The sequence below is a fragment of the Condylura cristata genome, unplaced genomic scaffold (assembly GCF_000260355.1).
Source record: "Condylura cristata isolate star-nosed mole 26May11 unplaced genomic scaffold, ConCri1.0 scaffold00021, whole genome shotgun sequence".
NCBI lineage: Eukaryota > Metazoa > Chordata > Mammalia > Eulipotyphla > Talpidae > Condylura > Condylura cristata.
Genome location: NW_004567122.1, coordinates 34,910,373 through 34,931,019, shown reverse-complemented (window position 1 = coordinate 34,931,019; position 20,647 = coordinate 34,910,373). Strand labels below are relative to the sequence as shown.

Sequence of the window (20,647 nt, the reverse complement as noted above, 5' to 3'; positions counted from 1 at the left end):
GATCATGCTTAGTGAGATAAGCCAGAAAGAAAAAGAAAAATACCAGATGGTTTCGCTAATAGCAGGAGTATAATGGACCAGGTGAGAAAATAGTAAGAATAATGAACAGCCATATACCAGATATTTTACTGGGGTGGAGTGGGGAATGGGATCAAAAGCAGTGGGGGGGAGAGTGAAGTGCACTGGACTAAGGTGATGTCATATGGGTGACTTGGTAAAGGGAAACTCACAGGGATTACAATTGAGATTAAAAAAAAAAAGTACAAAATGATGTGAAAATAAATTATTATATATTTTTTTTAAAAAAAAACTTTCTTAGCTATAACCTCAGTATGTGTTAAGGCATAAGGACAAAACACTCATGAGGTGTAAGTCCTTCTGTAAGGGCAAAAATATGCAAGTACTTGAAGTAGAAACATCCACATGGGATGAATGAGTTGTAAAGACACACGAATGTTTTAAAAGTAGCACTACTGGCCCTCCCTGGTGGCGCAGCAGGTTAAAGCACTGCACTAAGAAGCTAAAGCCACTTCCGCATGAGTTCGAATCCCGCCTGCCCCGGAGGAGACCACATGGCGTGGCAGACCTCTCCTGGCCCACCCGCTGCTCCCCTCAGCAGTGTACTTCGTCGATCTGCCTGTTCTGTTCCCCACTCTGTCTCTGGTGAAGCCTCTCACCGTCCCTGAGCCTCTGGCCTGTACCCCAGTTCTGTATGTACAAATAAATAAATCTTTAAAAAAAAAAAAAAAAGTAGCACTACTGGGGAAAAAATAGGGCACTGTAATCCTTACAGTCAAAGTTACACTGGCAAGAGATACACTTATCTTAAATAATGTTTTTCTCTTACCTGTTTTCTCTCTTTAGGATTGAGAAGTAAGTACCGAGGATCAAAAACTATCTTGTGTAACTCCTTCTCCCATGTTGAAAAAGCAGACACCTTTAAAATAAAAAAATATATTGCCTCATAATTAAGTTTGCTGTAAAAACATAAAGGTCATATAATTTTGCTTGAAATCTACAGGACATCTGCTTAAAAGACAGACATTATAAAAACCATACTGAAGTTTCCATCATTAATAAATGACAAGCAGTGGGAGGCTAGCAACAGCAAATTTCCACACTAATTGGCTCTGAACATTTCTATAGTATAGTGAAATAACACACACTTAATTACTCATTAAAATAAACACTACTGTGTGACATTTAAAAAATCACTACATCAGAAAAAGCCTTGAAGATTTGCATTTTGATTTCTCATGCTTACTCCAATCTTGTGAACAATGTGATTTAAAACTGAACAATTTTATTTATTCAAATTAATCTGTGAATATGACCAAGAGGTTGAAATGTCTTCTCTATTAAACTTCATTAATAGTAATATCATAAAGTACCAGTTCTCCTTTAATCAAGTCATTCTGAAGATATTAAAGAATTGTATATACCTTACCTATCCCGAGTAGTCCGCCATTCTGTAATGTTAATACTCGTCTTAAATTACTCACCAAAATTTAATGACCCAATAAATGTTAAATGTTATTTGTACTTAAAAGAATAGTAAAATAGCATTTAGTTAAAACATGAATAGCCAAGAAAAAGGCTGAAAAGACTACAGTTATTTGATAGGCTTCCCTTATCCCCCCCCACAACATGAGCACTAACCTTAGATTTGACCTTTTAGCAAGACATATTTATATTACTTATACAAAACAGAAATATCTCCCCCAAAGATTGTTTTCTGACCCCTCTCTCTAGCAGCATGTCCTTGAACTGCTTCATTCGGGCCTCCAGAGGGACAATGGCCCTTTCGCGGGCAGCTTTAATTTCAGCTTCCATGGCAGCTTCTTTCTCTGAATCAATGTCTTTATTATCGTCTCTCCTATAAAAAATAAAATAGCAGGCATCAACTGACAAAATAACAAGGAATCTTACTTAATTCTTAAAATCAATGGAATATTCAAGACTCACTACTGAGCAGCATATTTTTGGCAAAAACAGATTATACTGAGGGTTTTAATTGAACTCTAAAGGGATAAGCAAATTTCATTATATAATGACAGTGATAGTAATAATATAAAGTTACAATGAGCTTCAAATGTTACAATGGCTACATTGTTAGGAGAAAATATACCTTTAATGTGCTCTCTCTCCTTGGCACTAGTTACACACAAAATGAACTACCTAGCTCTCAAAAAAACTTATCTAACATTGCATGAAAACTCTGTGTTAGAATCAAATAGCACAGAACTTAATTTTTAGTTCTTCAAATGACAGTGGAAAATCAGTTATTTCCAAAATGTTTTTACATTATAAACGCGTAGGATATTTTCAAAACTCCAGTAAAAATTGGTATAAGTCTTATTAATCTCAAATAGTTACTGTGAAAATAAAATTAAAATATCTGCAAACTAGGCCAAATGGTATGTGAGATATATACCTTACCTACCTGACATTTTTTTTACTCACTTTCTGGGTGATAAGTTGAGATTTAAGTTGAAGGACAGGTCCCAGAGAGCAACATAGGCCCAGGAGTAGTTAGGTGGAATTTTAACTGTTCATCAGTGCCTAAACTACTTCTTGTTCCTCCAAAAATGCACCTCAGGGCTAAGGGCAACCCTGCTGCTTGCTGTATGGTACGTAAGTGAGATTGGAAACATGAAATCGAGTCATCTCTCAAACATAGGCGTTATGAAGAAGGCTCGTTCACATGAAAAATTTAAAAAAAAAGTAAGCAATGTCATAATATTTGAGCAGATCTCTGTTCTTAAATATGATCTGCTAAGTGTAAAAATAAAATTGATTCATATTCCCTACATAAACTTAAGGGAATTAGGAACATGGTATCAGGAAATTCAAAAACATGCCATTATAAGAAAGTGAAGGTAGCCCAGGAATTTAAATGGAACTAAGGCTAACCCATAAGTATGGTACGTGAGAGCAATTAGTAACTTAGGGATGAAACAAAAGAAACAGAAGACATAGTCGGTGACCTGCAGGAACTTAGCGAGATAGTCTGTGACCTACGATATGCACAAAACAAACAGGTAAAAAGCAAATTGCCAAACAATATACCCTCTTAAAATAATTTATTTAAGAACTATTTAAGTAGTTAGAGTTAAGAGACATCCAAGAAATATAACTAATGAAAACAAATAACCTTTACAGAATTATACTAAATGAAAATGTCACAATACAAACTATCACTATCTATCTCAATAAAAGAAATAAAGAAAAACTAAGCCAGAAAAAAATAGGCTTTTAGCTTTGTACCTAAATAGAGAAGCTCGGGCAATCCACATAAAGGACTTCTTTGACATTCTCCTGATAAAAGCAGTTAAAAACCTTACAGAGTTGTCTATAAGAACAAACAATTAAAAACAACCTAAAAGTTTAACATTGTAGGAACATCCAAAATTATGGTACATAAACAGAATGAATACAGTCATTTATAATTACAAAAACAATTGTCTTATTCTAGTTTCATTTTTTTAAAGAACACAAAATCAGCTGATTACAATTAATAAAAAAAACATTTCATCAAGAACTAAAAAGTCAACTTCAAAAATGAAAACAGCTATTGTTACTGTGGTCGATTATGAATAACTTTTTAGTATCTTAATTTCTTTAATGTTGGTGCCAATAAAGAAGTTTAAAAAAAATACCACCCTCACTAGGGATGGTATTACTGATTTGTCTGCCATAATTTGGCTGCATTCAATCTGTCCTTTTCAGGTAAGGACTATGATCAACCAGGCCCTAATAATTTCTTCAAGCTTTCCTTTTTGCTGCTAAATAATGGTCCCATTCCTCCCCCACCCACACACAAACACCTTCTATCCCACCCTTCCACCCTCCATAATTAGCAATATCCTGATTTTTATCCAACTCTACTTCTACTTACAGCAGCCTCTTTTTCTCAGATCATTGATTCCCTAGTAATAACTACAGATTCCGGGGCTAGCAAAGATACACATACATAAAATATAATTCTGTGTATGTAAATTCTAGCATAGTTTCTGCTGGAGTCTGTATTAGGAAGATCTATTTTTCATAAAATTCAGGTCTAATGAATGTCTAAAAACAATTTATCAACTAATTCATCAAATGTCATCTGGCTTCATAATACACATGTAAATAACCTAATCTTTTGCAAATCCAGCAACACAAGGGATATCATTTTCATTCTAAAGCATTCTAATGTAAGGTCTAAGAGAACAATGACGACTCTGTCTCCTAACATCATACACATTACCTGTCTTATTCACGAGCTGAATGGGACCTAACCAATTTTTAAAATGTAAAGTCTACCTGAACCACATAAACTATCAGTATTACTTACTTCCGTTTTTTGGCTTTAACAGGTTCATCTTCATTAAGCTCTTCCATTAAGTCATGTTCTTCTTTAACTGTAAGAAAAAACCTAATTAAATTTTGTCAGAATAAAAAAGCAAGCAATAGTTGAGATATTTAGGCATGAATCCTTCTGCCAATTACTACCAGAACATTTGCTTTTATAGTATTAAAAGGAAATCGCAAAAAAAAAAAAAGAAGAAAGAAAAGGAAAGAAGTCGCTAATTTGCAGGTAGGGACTCACTTGCATTCATAGAGAATTGCCACTTTTGGATGGACAGCATTGTCGGGGTCGGGTGTCCTGGCAAAAACATTTCAAGTATCATTATTGGTAGTTACATGTACACCTAAAACAACATTTTCTTTTTAAAAATTACTGGTTATATAAACTATCTCATAACATTCCTTTTAAAACACTAAGGAAACAGCTCCTCTATTAATCTAGCCTTTACATTAAATTTTCATATCATTTGAAGTATTTATACCATATGTATATTTCTGAAATCACATAATTTCTTGGTATAACTCAAAACTATAGTGATAAAATACTACCATTATCAAAACTATAAATCAGATTATGCCAATCTTTAGTAACAGAATAGGCAAAGTTTCACTGATTTGGAAATTATTTATAAGCAAAAAATGTTAGAACATGATGTATGCAACCCAGAGATTTCTCAGTTATTTTAAAAGAAGAATTAGGACCTGCTTCATTTGAAATATTAAATGATTCATTTTGCATGCTTCTATGGAGCAGTCTATAAGAGCATCAACACAAAAGCAATAAAAATTGTGCACAAACATTTGTGGGTTTTATATACATTGCAAAAGTGTCTAAACATGAAGTAAACTAAAAGAAATGTCTTTAAAGTCTCAGGATTAAGGCTTATCTTCAATTTCATTTTATTTTTCACTATTACAAAATTTTGTTTGTTGATATTTAATGAAACTTTCATAAACCACAAAATACTTTTGAGATATTCTATACAGTTTTCATTAGTTCAAAAAATGTACTACTGGTTACAAAGGTGTTGAAGTACTCACTGAGGAATGTTTTATTATTAATAATCATGAAACAAGCATCCAACATCTCTTATACAAGAAATCTTGATAGAAACAAGGAACCTTATATGAAAAAAGTTTTATCCAAATTATCTATTTCTCCATACTCTGATTTCTCTTCAAAGTATATAAATCTTTCACCTTTTACCAAATTCTCTATTTCTTATATTTCTATCTTAAGCTAGTATAAGCCTATTTTCCATTTTTCAAATTTCTTATGTTCCTTGAAAACATAGTTTTACAAAGTGACTTCACATTTTCTATTAAAATATTAAAAATATATTAAAATTAGAGGCTAACTACTCATTTAAAACTTACTTAGCTTCTTCATTTCTTCCATTCCTTTTTTATGAGGGGGTTCTTGAATAATTTTGTCAACATCCGCCCTTCCAATCAGATCATCAGGTCGGTCCCACATAGAAAGTCGAGTGGTCGGATTATAAAAGAAGACCCGTTCATCACCAGTCCAAACAACACACCTAAGAATAGATTAAAACATCATTTTCTTACACTGTGGAACATATATTAGTTCTTTCCATGCCATAGCAGATATGGTGGTAGGGAAGGACACATTTATATTACTAATAGCTATTTATAGAGAACTAAGCATGGTTTTAGAGCAGGAACGACTGGCACGGTTAAACAGCAATTTAATATATGTGAGAAAACCAGGAAAAATAAGGCCATTCATGATCAGTTTAGACAGTTGAAGAATTTGATCTGGCTCACTCAATTTGAGTATTGTAACCTCTTACAAATGAATTTCATGGCAACAAAAATATGCTGTTAAAACAGTTCTAAAGCTAAACATCAAACCATAGCATCATGCCTACTATACAGTATTCAACAAACTAAAGTTACACACTCAGATGCAACCTTGTATGAAGTCTTTAATTTCTGACTACAAGTGGTGCAAAACAAAGACCAAGTACCAATTATGCTACGGCAGTGTGGTCCACCAGAGCCCACTGTTCCTGTTCATTACAACCAGAAGCTCAAAAAAATAGAAAAAAGTATGAGGAATCTGTGTTCTTAAAAAAATAAAGAGAAACATGAGAAAGTGTCAAAATTTAGAGAAACTTCAAGGGTATCAATTTCCCATTTTCCTCCCAGTGCCTCTGTCCTAAAGGTAGCTGAAAGCCAGAGAGTGGTGAAGTGGCAGCCACAGGGCAGGGAAAATTCCAATACAAGCTGGGTCTTTTTGGTCAGGTAATAAAGTCAACCGCCAATTGCCAAGTCCAAGGTGACCTAGATGTTGAAATTAAAACAGTAATTATAACTTAAATTAAAAAATAAAACTTGAAGTGAATGAAGACAGGAGTTCGCCAGCAGAAAAATAGAAAATGGAAACACTGAGATTTTTAAAAGATAAGTTTTAGAAATGAAAACTACAGTAAAATTAAATTTCATGTACTGGACTGGAGCAGAATGTAGATAACAGAGGAAAACAACGAACCAAAGTAGAGGACAGAGATCCCATCTGAAGATCAGAGAAGGAAATAAAGAATGAATAGTCTTAAAACTTATGAAACTGTCAAATGCCTAATGTACACATCACTGAAGTTCCAGAAGGAAAGGATACTGGCGCAGAAAAAAAGGTAAAGACATGATGGTCAAAAACATAATTAGCCTATAGCTAATATTATATCTGATGATATACTGTCTCCATCTGCTCCAAGGAACAAGGAATGAAGATGCTTCCTTTCTATTTAGTACTGCATTGACAATCCTAGCAATAAGGAGAGAAAAAGGAATAAAAGGCATTAAAAATCAGAGAATCAAAAATAAAAGCACTCTACTGCAGAATATGTAAAGAAAATCCCAGCGATTCTACAAAATTACAACACATGAATCCAGCAAGGTTTTAGATTATAAATAAACAAAAATAATTCTACTTTCCTAAAGAGCAACCAACTAAAAAATACAGTTTAAAAACAAATTTGCTTTAACATCAAAAATAATAATACCTAGGACTAAATTCAGCAATACATGGCCATTAGTGACACATATTTAAGACCTAAATAAACAGATAAAGCATGTTCACAAAATGAAAGACAGTATTATTAAGACATGAAATTTCCTTAATTATCTATATTCAATACAATCTCAATCAAATTTCCAGGTCTTTTTTTTTCAAGTGACATACTGAGTCCAAAATTTACATGTAAATACACACACTGTATATAAACCAAGTTAGTTAAATATTAACCCTACCTGATTTCAAATCTTATAAAATTTTAGTAATCGAGACAATCTGGGATTGGCACACAGACATATAAATCGAGAGAGAAAAACAGAGTCTAGAAAAAGACTCTCACCAGTGATTTTTGCCAAAGGTACTAGTGAAATTAACAGAAAAAGGAAACTTTTCTCAATCCACATGGCAAAGGCATGAACATGGCTCTTATTTCATACCATCTAAAAAACAAATCAACTCATAACTGATCACTGACCTACCTGTAAGAAAGTCAATCTGGAAAAAAATATGGGGAAAACCTTTACAACCTTGGGGAAAGTTTCTTTTAAATGCACACACACAAATACAAAATATGCGTCATCTGTAAAACTCAACTCAACAAAAGGTTAAGTGGTTTGTGAACAAAGCTTTAAGGTTTCTAAGCTAATCATTTTATTGTATATGATTACTCTGAATTAGAATAAAACTGCTATTTATAAAATGGGAAAAATTTAGAAAAAGAAAAAACTGACAAACTGAACCTAAACTAAAAACTTTTGTTCTATCAAAGAATGCCATAAACGTGAGAAAGCAAAGCACAGACCAATGGAAAAATATTCACAGAAATAAATGAGACAAAAGACTCCTGCATTCAGAATATTTCAAAGAACTCATACACCTCAATACATGAAAAACAACCCAACCCATGATGTAGACAGAAGATGTGAAGAGACTTTATAATGAATAAACAACAACTATGCATCAGGGAAACATAAAATAAGCCATCCATTAGAATCCTCCAAAACTGAGCATACCTAATGTTAAAAAGAATGGTAAGCAATTGGGATTCTTACACTCTGCTAGTGGGAATTCAAAATGCTAGGACTGCTCTAGAAAGCAACTGGGCAACTTCTTAAGACTTCTGAGCATATATACTAAATAATCAATCTATTCAGGAAACAGTTATTAACCCAAGGTAAGCCCACACAAAGAACTGGACAAAAATGTTCATAGCAGTTTTATTTGCAAAAAACAAACAAAAAAATTTTAAAGCTGTTCTATTTTGTTTGTTTGTTTTTTTAACAAGTAGGCAAATATTTAAGAGTAGATGATCTAAGGCTGGAAACAACCCAAACAACCAGCAGCAGCAACACAATGGATAAATAAATGGTGGCATATTCAAAGATAGGCAGCCTGCTCAGCACTCCAAGTGGCCAAAACAACAATATATTGGTATACATTGATCAGAATACTGATATAGGTAAGAATTTATCAGTACAGGCAACCACTGTCAAAGTGAAAGAAATTACCAAGACAATTACAAAAGACCACATTATCATAAGACTCCATCTCCATGGAATGTCCAGAACAAACAAATATAGACAGAAAGTAGACTAGCAGTTGACTAAGGCCAAGGGAGTTGAGAAATGACTGTAAGAATGGGGGTTTCTTTGAGGATAATGAAAATGTTCTAAAAAATGACTATAGTGAATGTTGTACAATTCTGGAGCTATACAGAAATCATTACACTGTATACTTCAAATGAGTACGCTACAGTATGTGTTTTCTCTCAATAGTATTTTTTTTTTTAAAAAAGACTGACCAAACATGGATGATTTGGTGATGGGAAACTCAAGGGGGTTGCAACTGAGATGGAAAATTGCACAAAAATACACTAATAATTTTTTAAAAAAACGGAAGATGAATAGGGGTGTGAAGTATCTCAATAAAGCTGCTGTAATCTAAAAAAAAAAAAAAAAAACACGTAATACATGCTTCCTGATATAAAATTCTAGGAAATGCTAAGTAAGCTATAAAATAAAAAGCAGGGAGATCCTTGTAGGATGGGGACAGATGGAGATAGATTACAAAAGAATTCAAAGAAATTTGGGGGGGAGGTGCTAGAAATGCTTATTTTGAACATGAAACTCTTAATATATGCAGCTGTACCTCAAAAACATAATTAAAAACTATTATACACTACTAAACCAAAAATGTTTAAGAAAGTGAACCAAATACCTTTTCTTATGAAGGAATAAGAAAACTAAGGCTTAATGACCCTAGAGATTACAAAATGCTTCTCTTTTCACTTCTCTTTACATGAATTTTAAAAAGAGAGTTTGGGGAGGAAAGTATTATATATTTCATTCAACCATTCAATGCACAATTCTCTTCAAGAATTTGCATTACAACCGTCCTGAGACACATAAAGCATCTCATTAGGTGTTTAACTTTATAGGGAAAAAAAACTGAAGCCTGTATTTGAAACACTGTATGAGCTATAATAAAAGAAACCAAATTTAAGATGGAGGTGCTATTCTGGCTTCAAAACATTAAGCATGCTAATATTATGCTAACAGTACTAGTAGTAAATGTTGAGTGACAAGTTCTAACAATACTTAAGAATTAACTAAAAAACTTTGGGCAAAGAATTTTTTGTGTCACATAACTACCCTGTGCTAATAACATCTATGATAAGTACTCAAGGAAGAGGCATATTGGTAACTGCAACTTTTTTTTTTTAATGATTTCTTTATTTATGCACACAGAACTGGGGTACAGGCCAGAGGTGCAAGGGCAGTGAGAAGATTCACCAGAGACAGAGTGGGGAGCAGAACAGGCCGACTGACGAAGTACACTGCTGAGGGGAGCAGCGGCCAAAATAGGAGAGGTCTGCTGCGCCATGTGGGTCAGCTCCCTGGCCAGGGAGCAAACACAGAGTTACAACAAAGAGAGTATGTGCAGGGTTCCTCTCTGGGCCAGTGAAGGAATAAGAAAGCAAGAGACCTAAGAAAAATACACAACAATGTAGGTGCACCTAATCTCAGCTGCTCTGCAAGAGCACCTGCCCTACTTCCCTTGTGGCTGCTTTTGGGCTCCAAGATGAAGGAACCCAGGAGAAACTCACTAAACTGCAGGCCAAACACAGTTTGATGGAAAAGGTACTGTCTGCAGAAAGTGGCTCATAAACAACTACAGCATGTGAGAAATCTTCAGTTCTGCTATCAAGGAACAGTGATCCACTTTAACAATCCGAAAGCTTAAGCATCTCTGGCAGGAAACACCTTCATGTAACATGTCAGCCAAGGTGAAACAAAGCAGCTCACAGAATACTGTCCAGCATATTAAGCAAGCTTAGTGCAGGTAGTATGACTAGTTTTAGGAGACAAGAAAAAGTACCACTTGCTGCTGGAGGGTGATGGTGATGAAGTCCCAGACCTTGTGGAGAATTTTGATGAGGCTTCTAAGAATGAAGCAGTCCATTAATTGACTTCAGAAGAAGATAAAATCTGAAGAAGTTACTGGGAGCAGCTATTTATATTTTCATCACTTTTTAAATTTTGTCCATGGATCAGGTAACAGATCTCTAACATATTTTTTTAAGAATTATTTATTTATGCATCCAGAACTAGGATACAGGCCAGAGGTGCAGGGGCGGTGAGAGGATTCACCAGAGACAGAGTGGGGAGCAGGACAGGCCGACTGACGAAGTGCACCACCTGACGAAGTGCACCACCTGACGAAGTGCACCACCGCTAAGGGGAGCAGCGAGCAGGTCAGGAGAGGTCTGCTACAACAAGTGGTCACCTCCAGGGCAGGGATCAAACTCATGCTGAAGTGGCTTTAGCGTCTCAGGGCTGTGTTTCAACCCGCTGCGCCACCAGAGGGCCCTCTAACACTTTTAAGCCTGAGCGCCTTTGACACTGTAGCTTTGACAGTTTTGCACACAAGTCATTCTTTGCAAGTTGAAGCTGTGACAGTGTTTGAAAGAAAATTAAGAAAAAAAACACAACAGTCAAGGATAGATGGCTGTTTTGAAGGAGTACACTAACCCTACACGGGAGCATCTAGACTCCAGCTGGATGAACATTGAGAAGCTTCATGAAGAAGCCTTGCCAGTAAAGGGGCACCCCTCTCCTCGACTCAGTGCCAGGATCCAGGCCCAATAAGGCAACAGAGGAAAACCAGAGGCAACTCAGCAGTCTGAAGGAAATTAGCCAGAAGTTGAAAACATGATTTTCAAACAACTTTTAAAGAGAATAAAGCACATAACTTTTATCATTTTTAACAGTTGAAATATCAATAAGGAGTCACAAAACAGTTCACAAAACTATGGATACAAATTGTAAGAGAAAAAGTAAAAGGTTTGGAGAATAATAATCCCAAGAGATCTGACCTGTAAATTAAAATATTCCAGAAATTATGAAGACAATTAAGCAAATTCCAAAAGAAAATTTCAATTATTTAAGGACAGACCCAAGTCTGAAAATGAATGAGACTTCCAAAGCTCAGACTGGGGGAGTTCAGAGCTGGCAATGGATTTTCATGTCCAATACTCAATCAGAGAAACCACAATGTAGGATGTGGTCTCTTCATGCAGATGGTTCTGACAACTCTGATCCAGAACCAAGTAAATATTTTAAGTAATTATCTTTTTAAATGAGCTTATGCATCAAGTCAGTGGAACAGCAATGTACAAAATAGCTATTTCAAAGGCCAATAATTGAATATATCTCCTATAATAATATAGCCTGAAAAAAAAGTTTAAGCTACCTTTAGTAACCACACTGTTAGTGACAGCATTTTACAACTTATGTGTGAGAAAAGAAATGACTGTGTTGCTATCACTAGGGAACAAGATTTTCAACAGGAAAGGAGCTAATGATGATGTTACTGATGAGGTTCAGTATAAAAAAAAAATCATATACATCTGAGTTGCAAGAGAAATCATGACAAATCTTTAAATGTCATATATCTTCCATCTGTGTCTACCAACGCAGTCTAAAATAATGACTAATTTACAGTAGTAACAGCTAACTAGCCCTATCCTAGATCCCACACAGTGGACTAAAAATGCCACTTCCCACAAAAAGAAATCAGGGCTGTTGGAGCAATGCCTGAATCTAGGTCTGAGATCCAAAATATACAAGATAAACTAGAACACCCTGTCATAGAAAAAAAGCAAAAAATTGAACATCAATAAGGATAGTACGTGAAAAAGAAACATAAAAAAATTTTAATCTTTACACTGCAATATTCAAGCCAACTCATTCTAAAAACAATAAATCCTTTCCTATATAATAATCCTCTGAATAATCAATGTTGTGAAGTATCTCCATTCCAGTTATTATGTAAAAAATGATAGGAGTACATTTTCACCACTTTCAACCTTTAACGATTTATGGATCAGCACTAGGTTTTAAAACTTCAGCACCACTGACACTTTGGTCCAGAAAATTAAACCTTGTAGGGAGCTCATCTGTCAGCTGTTTGTAGGATGCTGTTTGTGAGCATTCCTGGCTTTTTCCATCAGATGCTATTACATCTCAAATTAACCAAAAACATCTCCAGATATTGCCATACATCCACTGGGGGTGAAGGGGTGAGGGAAAACAACTGGTTGAAAACCTGAGTTGGGCCATAATAATCAGCAAAGAAGGTTAAAGTCACAAAAAAACTGCATGCTTCCTGAGGGGAAGGCACACCATCACTTATGAACTCATCTTGCCAAAAAAAGGTCTTAGTGAACTGGATCATATCTCTGTAGCTGCATGCTAATTTGTAGGAAATTTAGGAATGGTAGACTCCATTAAATGTGCTTCGATGATACAGTAATAAAACCTAGACTGTGGGAATCAAGCATTTTATTTTTCATTAACAAAAGCAAGGCAAACAATCTGGAGGGAAATCTACAGGTTACAAGACTTAAAAAACATTGCATTGTGTTGACTGTACATGTATTTTTTTTTATGAGTCAAAACTGCTACAAGAGAGGAAGCATTGATGTGAAGAAAGGAAAGGGAAACCCAAAAAAAGAAAAGAGAAAAAGCAGGCCATCCAACCTCTAGACGAACAAACATGATCTTACATAGCTCCATAAACATAACGAGTTATGCAGATAGAAGCACATATAAAAACAAGTTTAAAAAAAAATCACAAAATAAAAAGTAGATTCAGGATCTCACAGTGGTTGAAGTCTGTAACTGTGAGCAATAAATAATGCAGAGTCCCAAGAAGGGAGGCAGACATTATGACAACTAAGTTCTGGTTCTGAATGATCCGGTTACAATGAGTAAGCACCAAAGTATTCAGTAGATAAAAACATGTATTGATATATACTTCTTTAAAGTACTTTTTTGTAAAGGATAAATCATGCAATGACCAAGTATGGCTAAATCAGTCAATCAGGAAACCAAACTAAGCCAAGCACATACCATGGAGTACCAGGAATAGGCGTAGTTGCTACGGGCTTCGCCTTCTGGGCGGCCTTTTCTTCTTCCGTCATTTCCTCTTCTTTGGGTTCCTGTGGGAAATATCACTACTGTTAAATTAATACCACAAACTATACCTGATATTCCAAAATCACAGGTATCTGAAAGTACAACCAAAACAAGGCCCATTGCTAGCACAGGAAGAAGATTGTTGAATGGGAATTTCAAAGAAATTTTTAGATCCTTGTCCCCGAGCCAGAGTCAAATTTTACCATACAGAACCCAGCAGCAGCAGATGGTGCCAGACTCACTAACCATCTGGTTAGAAAAAAAAAAAAAAAGAAACTATGACACCGAAGATTAAAGACTACTTCATTTAAGGTTGTTTCTCTTTTTGTTTTATTGCTTTCTTACTAGTAAAAAATGAATACCGTCAGCCCTCAGTGAATAAAGGAGGCTGCCAAAAAGCAAAGTTCTTTCAATGTTTTATAGAAATCAATCCATGCCATGGACACATCAGTCGAGGACAGATAATATATAATGAGCATTCCCCAAATACTAAGCTATACTTGTAATTTTAACTTATGCCAGTCTGCCAGTCAAGAGGCTGCAATCGGCTCTAAACTCTGGTGTAAGGCCCTCACTTTCCAGGGGCCTAAATTTAGCATGGGCAGTAATTTAATGACAATGTCAAAGAAAAACATGATTGGAAACTTCAAAGGCTCCTAAAAACTCAGATGAGTAGCACTTATCTAAAATTCTACCAAATATACAGTTTCAGTTATAGGTCAACTGTACCCAACAATCAATACTTGCTCCCAGGTAAGCGGCTCATGGCCCTTTACCTCCTTCATCTCCTTCAGTGGCTCTTCTTTAGGATCCTCCTCTTCTGTCTCCATTGGCAGAGGTTCTTCAGAAGGTTCTTTAATTGGCTCTTTAATCTTCTCCTCTAATTTTTCTATTAATAAGTTAAAATATTGTCACTCAACGAATTTGATGCAATTTTCCAAGAACTCTGAGACTGTTCAGTTAAGATATTCCGTTTGATTATTAACCACAAAGATAAAATATTCTCCTCTGTAATATCATAAACTTGAATATAATGAATATACTTCAAATACCTTGCTATACCAATTGGGAAACCATTACTAGGGAATTCCTGACTTCAGAGGAACATAGTCTCTCAGTTTATTCACATCATTTGTAACAATCATTCACTGTTGCTGAGATATATAGATACCAAGACACTTAATGAAAGAACTTTTTGTAATACAGAAAAATTAAGTCTGATTTATCCAAAATTCCAAGGCCAAAAGAGACAGACAACATGAACATTCTTTGCTGATCAGTAACACAGATCCCAGGATAACAATAATCAAATAGAATAATTACACAATTCCTGACAATAGTTGTAATAAATACTTATGTATACATGAAAAATTTAATCTCTCCAGATGGAAAAAAAAAAAAAACATGTGTAAGTAGAAATGACTTTTAAAACACTTTTATTGTTTTCAATTTACCAATCCAGTAGAAATAATCCAACAACTGTGTAATCAGAATATCCCTCAAACATGTTAAAAGGGCAGTAACTCTGAATTTCAGATAGCATTTCATGTGCAATATCTTCCCACTAAGTCATGAAAACAACTCTACCTTTTTCCTTTAGCTCGTGGGGTTTTTCCCAGGTTGATTCTAATGTTCTATTATTATAATAATAAGTCTTCCCATCTGCTGTTTTATATTCAGTCCACTCAGAAACTGCTGTTGCTCCAGCTAAAGTAGCAGGTGAAGCTGTAATAGCAACCTGGGGATGTATCATGGGTACGATAGGAGGAGCCATTCCTGGCAATACACCTAAAAAAAGAAGAATAAAAAGTCAGAGCAAAGTACCAAATTGTTATACAAACCAAACTTTAAAGTCCAGGCTAAATCTTTCTCTTAAATATTAATAAATGAGTTGGAATAAAAAATATCCCGTAGGTTTAATTATTTAAATCTATCTCCCTGTTTTAAGTCTAGTGACTAAATTCAGTCAAACTCAAAAACTCAACCCAAGAAGTACCTTAAAAATTTGGGCCATACCCACAATGGAAACTTAACATAAAAATTACTTAAAATGTTATGTTCTCTACTTAATAAATACTTTTATGTAAGATAATTTCTTAAATTCTAACGAAATCCAGTAAGCAAATTTTGAGGCCAAACTTATTTTCTAGTTCTATGAGAATATGAATATAACTCTCAGTTTTAAAGTAATAACTGAGTTTATCAAATCTACTCTAACATATTAAGTGATAAAAAGATATTCCTGTATCCCCGCCTTCTCAGTTAACTCTTCCTAAAAGAAAGCAAAGTTTCTTCTATTTTTTAAAAGACAATCTATATATTTCCTACAACATTTAAGTAAGTTGATTATACAATTAGGGACATATAAATCAAAATTGAAAGGGGAAAAAAAAAGACCCTCAAACTCTTAAGTGTGGGGTATCTCCCAAAACTTTAAAAAGTAAATTTATACTATACACACAAATATTCACACACATATATTCACTAGCATGCAAGCATAATCACATCACTTTACACATGGAAATGATTTTTTTATATTTAACTTAAAAACACATCAAAAACAAAATTAAATGTTATGAATATGAGAATGAAGTTGTTTACACTTATTACAAAAATTAAGATATAAAGTGATCTGACCTTATTTGCTTTTTGTGAACCAAAGAAGCTAATACTACAGGCAATTGGGAAAATTAAGTGTTGGCCAAATATGACAACTGCATTTATACTGCTCATTGAAAAGAAAAATATAAAAAAATCCACTCACTTGGGCAAAAATAAATAAATAAAAGGATAAACAACAACATTCACTACCATGCCAACTTACAGACAAAACAAACTAAGATGGTTTTAAAAATTACCGGTCTTGGTGGTAGCGACTGTCTTTACATACGGGCAGCTGACTATTTGCATCATTGCTACACCTGTAAAATGGATAAGCAAGCATACGTTGGAAAGCTGCCATTGTATGTCAGCTACCACTGGGATTCAGGGGAATAATTTACCACTACAATTTAGAGTGCTATTTCCAACGAAAAGGACCAAGAATGGAGTAAAATTTCTCTTTGGAAGTGGTGCCAATCCAAACAGAACTAATTCTAAATTACAGCATGAATTACCTTTTTATCAAACCAGTTCTGACAATATTATGAAGGAGTCTCAAGAGTTTAAATTCAACAAAGGAAAGCCCCTTCATTACATATACATAAGTTGTCATGTGGAACTTTTCCCACAGGACATCAAACCCATGCTGCTGTTGCTTAGACACCACTGAAAGGCAGATGCAGCATGCCACTGACAAGACACTTTCTGTCTGCTGCTGCTAAGAGGGAACGACATACAGAAGCTGAGGTATGGAGCAGAACACTAAAGTAGAAAAAGAGTAAGATGGGGCAAAGAGGATTGCTTAAGAATGAAAATAAGGTATACCATGGATCCAAATCATCTCCTGCAAGTGATATTTTTATTAAAAGAAAGGGCAAAGATGAAGAGGAGGACAGTAATCAAATCATGACAAAATGGTCATTTTTAGTGTGCTCTACAGAATGCCCCGGGCTTGCAATGTTAGAGGAAAACAGCCCCTTTAATATCACAAATGATAACACGGGCTGATTGTTTCAGAAAACTCTTTTATTTAAGCCAGCTAAAGGAATAGCACTTTTTATTAAAGAATGAAAATCATATACATTCGGCAGAAGACTAAAGACTCATCTGGATGCCCTATGGTGATGAGAAAAAAGGGATGAAAAGAAAAGCTGGGAAACGAAGGCTGATTGAGGAGAACAAAATTAATTAAGAGGAATTTAAATTTGTTTTAAAGGATAAGACTGAAAGCCAAAAAAAAGAGTAGGGGAATTAAATATTATTTTTTACTAATTTCTGCTGAAAACACAAAACCTAGTTCAGTGCCAATAAAAATGTTCAATAATAAAGCTATTTTTCCCAGAAAAATTAGTACAAGACACTTCTATCAGACATAAAAATTAAACTCCTGGGTTTGTAAATTATGTACCTGTATGTTCACACGCACACACACAAAAATACTCCAATTTTTTTAAATGCCTTTAATTTCTTAATTGCCATTTTAAATAATGAATATTAAAGCTAAACTTTCTATTAACTCTGAAAGTAAAATAAAAGCAGTGGATCATAACAGTATGCCATGTAGTTGTATGTACAGTTTAGTCTCCTAGTGGTTAAGTCATAGAAAATTCATTTGGTTAAGAAAACTGCAGAATACATTAGGTTTATATTAGTATAAACACTGCCATCTGCAGGACAACTGAATCAATTAAATCTCCACCAGAAATTCAAAGCTCAAGACTATGAACTTTATTCTCAAAGGTTGTTCTCCAAAACCATCACCCAATAAGTAACTTTAATAGACAGCTTAAATAGAAGAAAATAAAACTTGTATTCAAGCTTAAATGCCATTGTTAAATATCAACTGGACCAACTAACACAGAATTCTTATATTTGTATATAGACCATACTGAAAGATCATGTTTTTTTATGCTAAAAAGATAAACTCCTAAGATATCCTGAAGGAGATAACATGTTTATTATGAAGGCTCATACATCTAAAATTTTAACATCATTAGAAGAGCAGGGTTCAATTTTCCTACAATTCTACCCTCAAAATATATATTTCCTAGAAAACTAGGAAATTTTGGATTGTTTTGGATAAACCTGATGTCACCAACAATGGGTTTCTTAGAATTCCAAATAAGATTATATACTCTTATTTAGAAGTAGAAATTTATCTAGAAGTAGAAATGCCATTATCCTAACCTAATTTGCTATCCTCAATTCTCCACCTTACCCTTCATCTTCCATATTCTGTCCTAATCATCCTCACTAGAATTGTACATAACTATTTCCAATAGATTTCTCAAGACTCCAAGAAAAATTACACCTAGATCCTTCCTGTTCCCCTTCTTACCAAACTGAAATAAAGAAGAACAGACAGAGACAAAGAGAGAGGGATAACTCATTATACATAAACCAAAAATTGTGGGAGACAGAAACAAGTCAACTTTTCTTTTTTTTTTTTCACTAAAGTTCCTTGGAAGACTAAATTAAAAGGAGAAATCAGTGAACATTGATATAAAAGATGTCTACTACATAATAAACAAATGTTGCTATTACTTTCTATAAAACTAACTCCCCACTCCAAAGAAACTTGCTATCAAGGACAAAATTTTACAGACTATGTAATTCAAGTTCTCTTCTGATTGACCTACAAAATGTCTTTAGTGGCTGCCATCTATTAAGTGCCTTTTATTGACAAGCTTTGCAAGTCCCACCTCATTTAGTAACTAAATGGTAACTACCTACCTCTTTTCTAAAATGTTTAATGATGGGGTCTGAATCAAAGACCATGACATCAAAAAGTAACTATAACTGAAGGAATTTTAATGCACAGAATTCCTCTTTCTATACAAATGCATTTTGCTACTCAGTACCTTTCACTCCTTAGTTGAATAAAGAACTTCTAGAACAAAAGTTCCTTTAGATGATAGTTTTTCAAATATCCATGATGTTTACTATAATGTTATCTTGCTCTCTCAATCATCTCTCTACAGAACTAACTACTCCAACTCCTTTGGATCACTCCGAATCTAGGATCTGGGCTATAAAGCAACCAAGACTGCAAGAAAGTCAATTAGTACCCATTTATCACTTCGTTTCCTAGAAAGTATATCCCAAGATGAGAGTATCCAGCCACCTGACTTTAGAAAAGAGTAACCCTAGATGAGCGAACAGTTTGGACTTTCTTACTTATAATTTATTTGAGTTTCTTAATGATATACTGGGCATTTAATTAGCTAACGCTTATCTCAACACCATGTAGAAGGAATTTCTATCCAATTCTTGAAACTTTTATTTTCTTTCTTGCTAAAATAAGGTATATTATCTGAAGGTGTTCTTTTCAAAGTGGCGTGAGCAAAAAAGAAAATGAAAGCTATAGTGATAATCATAAGGTGTGCAAATCTAAGAAACAGCTACATTATGATCCTATTCTTACAGAAAAACTAGTAATGTGGCAGTAACAGTGCGAGGGATGAGAAATAGAGACATAAGGCCTACAGTATAGTAGATCTACAGTGTATCTTCGCTACAAACCAGCCCTGTGAACATGCCCTCTCTAAGGAATCAATATTTTCAACCACAATGGTAGAAGGACAGATCATAGATTAAAGATTAAATGTGTTTTATCACAGCAGCATGTCATTCCAATTAGGACCTCAACCCTATCATTATTAGTCCCTACATTAAATAATAAATTACTTTATAATTATTTAAAATTCTATTCCACAATCTTGTAATTCTTTCTCTAGCCATAATGGCTTCCCTTATGAACAACAGAACACATGAATTCACCAATATTCAAGCTTTAAATGATGTGCTTTATACTTATTTCCCAGTTGTTACAGGGAAACCTCTGGTTTGTGTTTTCAGTGAACTTTTTGTAGTTAAGTGGTGCAAATTTTTCTTTCCAGTGTAACAGGGTTAATAAAAGTATGGCACTTGAATCAGGAGGTTTAAATTCCCATACTACGCACTATGTGGCCATGGCAAGTTATTAACTTGTCTATGCACCTACCTCATAGGATGATTGTGAAAATTAAATAGTCATTACATGTAAAGTGCTTAGAACAGTGTATTGGATATAATAACTCAATTTGTGCTACATAATATGAGCCTGTGATTCTTGATTTCATAGACTCGATCCCTTAAAAAATATTGCATTTAGAACATATTCATGAAAAAATCATTTTTA

The 20,647-nt window shown here is 34.4% G+C and overlaps 1 protein-coding gene across 5 annotated transcripts in view; it reads right to left on the bottom strand.

Annotated features, from left to right (window-relative positions):
* Window positions 1–20,647, bottom strand: part of TCERG1 (transcription elongation regulator 1) — a 64,842-nt gene that overhangs the window by 28,464 nt on the left and 15,731 nt on the right. For 2 of the 5 annotated variants that reach the window (XR_001145663.1, XM_012727863.1), the window contains exons 6-15: window positions 16,725–16,787; window positions 15,454–15,654; window positions 14,643–14,755; window positions 13,801–13,889; window positions 5,728–5,888; window positions 4,592–4,648; window positions 4,337–4,403; window positions 3,268–3,318; window positions 1,741–1,876; window positions 848–937 (exon numbers count right to left, since the gene is read on the bottom strand). Coding sequence is in view for 4 of the 5 variants with exons in the window: in XM_012727863.1 (XP_012583317.1) it covers window positions 848–937; window positions 1,741–1,876; window positions 3,268–3,318; window positions 4,337–4,403; window positions 4,592–4,648; window positions 5,728–5,888; window positions 13,801–13,889; window positions 14,643–14,755; window positions 15,454–15,654; window positions 16,725–16,787 (1,028 nt within the window). In the remaining variant the exon portion in view is untranslated. The remainder of the gene's footprint in view (window positions 1–847; window positions 938–1,740; window positions 1,877–3,267; window positions 3,319–4,336; window positions 4,404–4,591; window positions 4,649–5,727; window positions 5,889–13,800; window positions 13,890–14,642; window positions 14,756–15,453; window positions 15,655–16,724; window positions 16,788–20,647) is intronic. The other 3 variants (XM_004686851.2, XM_012727864.1, XM_004686852.2) reach the window with 3 other exon arrangements.